The following is a 7,565-nucleotide window of genomic DNA, read 5'->3' on the forward strand; positions in this document are numbered from 1 at the left end:
GTACAGAGTAAGATATTAAATAAAAGGTGATAAAGGAGACATAAATGGATGCACATAGAAAGTAAATATCCAAAGAAATGATATGGAAAGAAAAATAGGTAAAAATGTTTTCAAGGGTACTTAGATGCTAATAAACAAACAAAAAACAAACTGAACATAGCCAGTAAAAAATACAGAGGTTAAATAATAAAATATGTCTTCATAGAGATTTGAGAGATTATAAATGAATAAATATTTTCATAAATATATGAATAAATATTGAATAAATAAATAAATATTTTCCTAGTTAAAAAATGGAAAACCCTGTAGAGGAGGGCATTTGGACTCAATGCAGGTTTTTTGACTGTCAACATATCCATAATAATATGGCAACATATGCATAATAATATATTCAGCAATAAGCATAGTTTTATATATCTTTTTTGAGAAAGATCACACTAAAACAGACTTGGAGAAGAAGACTGAGAAATGCATTGCCTGATTGGAGACCACAGAACAGAGAGTAGAAAAAATAGTTCCAAATAAGAAAAGTCCACAAGGGCTTGAAAAATTAGAATGGCAAACCATAGATGTACAATATACTAAGGTAAAAATCCAGATTCTACTTATTGATACATAAGCAGAACTCCAATGGTCTTTTGCCTAAAACTCTGAAAGGAATGATTTGGAGATTCCACATTTGTTAGAAATGGCAACTGTCTTGGACATGCCTTTACAAATTGAGACTGACAATACAAATTGAGATTGACAATATCATTGTTTCAAGATATGAGAATTGTATTTTGTTCTTTATAAGTCTTATATCAATCATATTTATTCAAGTGCCTAACTAAAATTAATTTATATATATGAATTAAATTTATTATATTTACTGAAATTGTTGCTAAGAATATCCATACATATATTATAATCATCTCATTAACATATACACATATAGACTTATATATATGTTTATATATACATATATATATATATATATAATGAATGTCAAAGGGGAGGAGGCTCAATAATTTCATCTTAATTTTTTCTGAAAATTTCATTATCTTTTTTAAAAATGTTATGGTAGTCTTAACTGTGAAACATACATACATACATACACACACACACAACTGTAACAAAGTAAAAGGAGGCATGGATTTTAGAGGTGGGACACATCTCTAAAGAGGGTCTAGAGGGACTAGAGTGAGGAAAGGGAAGAGGAAAATGGTATAATTTTGTTCTAACTAAAAATGAAATCCTGAGACTGGTGCACAAGAAGGCAGCACCTGTGGATAGTAGGGGTCAAAGGGTAAGAAGGGTAGATGAGCTGTGGCATGGGGCTGGGGTCCAGAGACAGGCCTTCCTCAAGTGACAGGTGACCAGCCAGCCTGTGAGGTGTATGGCCTGCTTGAAGTTGCCCTCAGTTTTCACTAGCTCCTAAGCCCTGTCCAGGGGTGGAACAAAAAAAATGATCAGACTCCAATGCCTAGCATCTCTTCATCCTGGGACAGTCACTTTTCAAATTGATTTTATCCATCTGTAGCTTCCCCAGGGGAAAATTGCCATTTAAGCTGGGGAGAAAGCTAAAGGAAAGGACAAGGACCCTCTGTGGAAAGGCTGGCCATGATACAGGCATGCCTCTTGTATGGTATTGGAGACAGGAATGTACTTTGTAAGTCTGGGTCTGAGATTCAGAACTTTGACTGCTTCACTCACCCAGGGAGTTTGGAGCCATTCCTGTGTACCGTGGAATCCAGGCGGTTGGTGTGTTGTGCTGTGGCTGTCCTGTCTGCATATGCTGACTATCTGTTCAAATACTTGCTCTGACAGTCCCAAAAACATTGACGACAAAAGAGAATTCCAATATGTTGTTGCATTTGGAGTCTGCACACTGGGCTGTGCCTGTGCTGCTTGCCTTTACTACCTTTGCACTTTGAAATGAAACTCTTGGCTCTGACCTGCTTCAGGCGCCCATCTGGCTCTTTTTATTTTCTATGTAGGCAGAAGTGGATTTAAATACATGGCTCCAGGAGATTTCATCATACTTATCATTTTTGTCCTACTAGTTTTATGTTTATTTATGTCATCCAAGTCGGTTCTCTCGCAGCCTTTCTTCTTTCTAGTCTTCACCATCCCTCTGGGCCTCAACATCCCTCTGGAGGCCATCATTATCCATTCTACAGCAGCAGGGACATGGAGTCTAACAGGGCAGCTGGCATCTTCACATTGGCCATTTCATCAGGCACACCTTATTCTGTGTGTTCTGCAACAAGCTGCATTTTTTTTCCTCCAACCTAATGTTCATCAACCTGGATACGTACTGTGATATCAGCCTAGCACCAGCAAGAAGCCTGCTAACATACAAGAGATTAAGCAGATTCTGAAACCCCATGCACTAACCCTCCTAGAGTTATGTAGGAAAAAACCAATCCTGGTGGAGTATGTCTGTAATTCCAGCACTTAGGAGGCAGAAGCATGAATATCTCTGAGAATTCAAGGCCAGCCATGTCTAAAAAGTAAGTCCAAGACAGCCAAGGCAACATAGAGAAAATCTGTGTTGTTTCATTATTTATTTATTTATTTATTTATTTATTTATTTATTTATTTATTTATTTATTTATTTATTTATTTTAAATGTATAGAAGCCAGGAACTAAGAAAGGAGTGTTACTGGCCAGGTTGGGTGCTAAACGTGCATGTTTAACCCCCGGCATTCTGTATTAGGATTATTTTTGTAAATATAATCTGTGATTTGTCTTCTCACATAGCAGGAACCTTAACACTGCTATATTTTCTGAAGATGAATTAGACACAGAGCCTTTGTGTTATTTATAATTTGCATTTCAGGGTTCTATCTGGTTACTTTAGAATTGAGTGGATCCATTTTCCCTGTATTCTAGACTGAACACCTTAAAAATTTGTGAAGGCGCTAAATTATATTCCAAATAAACCACATAATGAGGCCCTATTATCATGGTATATAGGAAATGGTGATAATTGATGTCAGGTCCCATTAATACAAGACAACCTGTCCCATGCTTAACATTACTTTCTTGAATGTGATGCTTGCTGGAGAAAATTCCTCCAAAGAGCCAATTTGGCTCCCAGATTTTTTCCTAGGTTGGAGTTCAGATACTTCTCTCTTTCATCTTTCCTTTCAGACATTTCCAGGTTAAGTGTCAGGTGATCCTGCAACCAGGAAATGAAAACCTCATCCTAGATTATGGAGGGGAGGACTATGCTTTCATATAAAGTATACTCATGTGGCTGCTTTCCTGTGTAGAATCCACTAGGACACTAGGAAGGACTCTCGCCCTTCAGTTACTATCAGGACCTGAAGTAGAAGAGGAACGGCCACAGAGCTTCTTTCCTTATAACAGCCTACTTATGCTTTCCTTGGGCACCCTGCATCTCTTCCCTGCATCTGCTTCCCAGTTCTAGCTGTAGCCAGATTGGGGGTAACAATAACACATGGGACAGGGACACTTGCACATTTCCACAAATCCATGGGATTGGCAAGGCAGGGAAAAACTCACTGTGTAATCAAATGGACAACATTTCTGGTCCCACTCAGCCAGAGACAGGCCTGGGAATGAAAGGACTTTGGTGCCAGAGAAGGGTTGGAAATATGGACCCGCCTCTCCTCCTGTTTCTGTCAAATGGTTCTGACAGTGAGTGTCTTCATTGAGGTCACCAAAAGAGCAACTGAGAGATGTTTCCTTCCTGTTGCAGCCATAGGATAAACCTACTAAAATCTGCACACCTAAAGAAACTAATCAATAGGGAGAATTCTGGCTGAAATGCTGAATCCCCATCCAGAAAAGCAAAGAGGATGAACATCAGAAGAAGGAGAAAACAGAGAACAAGTTAAAAGTCTGCCAGAGAGGGTCTCTGAAAGGCTCTGCCCTAGACTATCAAAGCAGATGCTGAGACTTATGGCCAACCTTTGGACAGATTGCAGGCAATCTGATGAAAGAAGTGAGAAATAGTAAGATCTGGAGAGGACAGGATCCCCACAAGGAGAGCAGCAGAACCAAAAAATTTGAGCACAGGTGAATGATACTCCAACCAAGTAGCATGCATCGAGATAACCTAGAACCCCTGCACAGATGTAACCCATGACAGTTCAGTCTTCTAATGGGTTCCATATTAATGGGAACAAGGACTGTGCATGAAATGAACTGATTGGCCTGCTCTTGATCACCTCACCCTGAGGGGGGAGCAGCCTTACTAGGCCACAGAGGAAGACAATGCAGCCACTCCTGATGAGACCTAACAGACTAGGATCAGAAGGAAGGAAAATAAGACCTCCCCTACAAGTGGACTTGGGGAGGGGCATGCATGGAGAAGGAGGAGGAAGGGAGGAGTTGGGAGGGGAGAGGGAGGAAATTACAGGGGAGATACAAAGTAAATAATGTGCAATTAATAAAAAATAAAAAAGATTAATGTCTGCATAGAGCCATTCACTTACATTTGGTCTGAGACAGAATCATGAAGATGATCACACAGTCCTCATTGGACTTTTTTGATCTGTTGTTCCTGTAGGTCCCACAGAGTCTGGGCCTGAAGAGAATGAGAGAAGAACTCGTCCAGAGCCCTGATCTAGTTCCTTGAGTTAGCAGCGGGGCTCTTTCATGGAAGACGCCTTCCTTGAAAATGGTGCCGAGCTCATCTGCAGTCAGAATGAGTTAGTTTCTGAAAGAGCCAGGTCCTTGAGTTTTGATCAGAGTCCTGGAATGTACGAAAGAAAGGAAGGTCTCTTTTCCTGTACTCCCTGGCCCTGGTTTGTCTCAAGCTAGGCTTATGCGTTTGTGCATCCAGAAAGACCTGCCTTTGAAGAAGCTGCTGAGTCCTGCCTGGGACTGGCTTCTGCCATCCAGAGTGTGGTGAACCAATGGCCCTTGCCACCTGGCCTGACACTAGTCTACCACCATCAGAAATGTGTGCCACATGAATCCATGTATATGGCCTTTCTGAAATAAACTTATATTCATGAAAATATTATTATCATTTTTATTATTGAACCAAAGAACATAGAACAAATTATAGTGGCCTGTATATAAACATGGAAACTTATATAGCCAATGAGTCGTATATATATCAACATTTTATAATTATGAGTATTTAATATATTTGATTACTTAATAGAATAATGCTATTTAATATCTAATATTATATGTTCCTCAAATGCAAAAAAAATTGCCAGGTTTTATATGCAGGCCATTGAAAATTATATTATGTTTCTTGATTCAATGACAGTTTGTTTAGTTGTGATAATTCAAACAAGAGAAAATCTCCATTATGGAAAACAGTCTAAATAAAACATGCTGAAAAAATAACATTAAACCATCACTACCTATGAAACAATACATTAGTATCAATTTCTCTTTATTAGTGTATGATTCAAACATAAAATTAAAACAATACATTATTCATAGCCTTTAATTTATCTAGTAAAAACACTCAAAGACCCTGCTAATTACATAATGCTCAATCTCTAAGTTCTACATGAAGCTAACTTGTTGTACCCATAATTTTCTCATAGCTTTTTTCATTTCCTGGTTTCTCAGTGTGTAAATAATAGGATTTAGTAAGGGGGTGATAACGGTGTAACATACAGCAAGAGTTTTATTGCTTGTAAAAATACCAAATGGGCAGGCATATATAAAGATACAAGGTCCAAAGAACAGAGTGACCACAATTATGTGGGCAGACAGTGTGGACAGAGCCTTGGAAAGCCTGCCAGGTGATTTGTGCCTTACAATTACCAGAATGACAGTGTATGAAACAAGCAGGAGGATGAAAGAGATAAAAGAGAGCAGCCCACTGTCAGCAATGACAAGTAACTCTAAAGTGTATGTTTCCACACAAGCAAGCTTGATTACCAGGGGAAGATCACAAAATATGTGATTTATAATATTGTTGCCACAGAAAGGCAAATTCACGGTCAGTACCATCTGACTCAGGGTGTGTATGAAGCCAATTGTCCAGGAGAGTATAATACACCTGTTCAGCAACTCGTGACTCATGATTATCTTGTAGTGCAAGGGTTTGCATATGGCCACATATCTGTCAAAGGCCATGATTATCAAAAGTGTCATTTCAGCACCACCAAATAAGTGCATGAAGAACATCTGAGCCATGCAGCCCCATAAAGAGATGCTCTTGTGTGCTGAAAGCAAGTCTGTGATCATCTTGGGTGTTGTGACTGTAGAAAAACACATGTCCAAGAAGGAGAGGTTTCCAAGAAGAAAGTACATGGGAGAATGAAGTGTAGAAGTAGTTGCCACTGTAACTATAATAAGAATATTTCCCAGCACGGTAGCACCATAGATCAAAGAAAATGTCACAAAGAAGAAAGCTTGAAGTTGCCAATCTCCAGAAATTCCCACCAAAATAAATTCTGTCACAGCTGATCCATTTTTATAATCCATTTATTCAAAAAGGTTTTGGAAGTTCTCTAAATACAAAGAGGTGAAAAACAAAAACAAAGAACAGTTAGTGTAAATGTGTATATTTTTATTATTTTTATAATATCAACTGATGATTTGAAAACATGCATTGTACTTTACATATCAGAGTATAACTAGAAATGATTTTATGCATCACAAAACTTTAAAACAATAATCTTGTACTTATATAAAATAGAAAGCATTTGAAAGTGTGAATTTTTTTTACCATTTTATCTTACCAAAAGATATACTTCAGCAAATCCTCTTTTTCCTCTTAATTTTTTTCACATAAAAATAAAAATAAAGATTAGATACTAATGACTATTTTGGCTCTAATTTGTCACAAACACTTAGATTCCTTTCAGTTATGTTATTAAAATATATAAGGAATATAGAATTGCAACAGGAAATACATTGGTCTGTATCTCTTTTTTGCTTAATGATCATGTGTTTTTCTTTACAGTCGGGGCACTATTTTTACAGAATTTTTCTATATATCTAATTAGATCCCACAGAGTGGCCTTCTAGTTCTTTTTCAAACTGTGAACATGCACATGTATTTATGTACTTGGTCAACCACCTGAATTTTGAAAAGAAAAGTAACCCAAATATGTAAAATCGTATACAACACTAGATTTTCTATTATTCTCAAATGTATTATGAGCTTTCTGAATGATCATATAACCTTTCTTATATTCATAATTAGTCACTTACAATCTAATGACATTTTTTTCTGCAGTATAATTGAGAGTATATTTTCTTTCAGTTTTACGGGAATTGTTAGTTCTAGCTTACTGTGAGGTGATGCTAAATTAGCTCTTGTTTGGAGGATTCAATACCTTAAAGGCTAAAGCCTTCTTTCTGGCCAATACAGTTTATTAAAAAACCATCTTCACCATAACAAATTTAATGAAGTTGTTTTATATAATATTTTTACTTACCTTTTCTAATATACAGTATGGAGATTATCATATTCAAAGTCATATTTAAAACTGGAAAGTATGCTTTTATTTTCTTTAATGGCCTGGATACCATTCCAAAGACTATCTTTCACTTCCTTTAAAGATGTGGACCAATTACTGGAAACAAAATTTTTTGAGTACTGGGAATCCAAACCTCAGTGGGAATAATTAAA

General features: G+C 37.2%; 1 protein-coding gene across 1 annotated transcript; it reads right to left on the minus strand.

The window, feature by feature from the left end:
* Positions 1-5,482: 5,482 nt before the first annotated feature.
* On the minus strand, positions 5,483-6,412 carry LOC129674373 (olfactory receptor 4L1-like). Its single transcript, XM_055604341.1, has one exon. The coding sequence runs from the start codon at positions 6,410-6,412 to the stop codon at positions 5,483-5,485; it is 930 nt and encodes a 309-aa protein (XP_055460316.1).
* Positions 6,413-7,565: the final 1,153 nt, after the last annotated feature.

Source organism: Psammomys obesus, unplaced genomic scaffold (assembly GCF_907164565.1).
Source record: "Psammomys obesus unplaced genomic scaffold, mPsaObe1.curated_primary_1811, whole genome shotgun sequence".
In the NCBI taxonomy this organism is placed as follows: domain Eukaryota; kingdom Metazoa; phylum Chordata; class Mammalia; order Rodentia; family Muridae; genus Psammomys; species Psammomys obesus.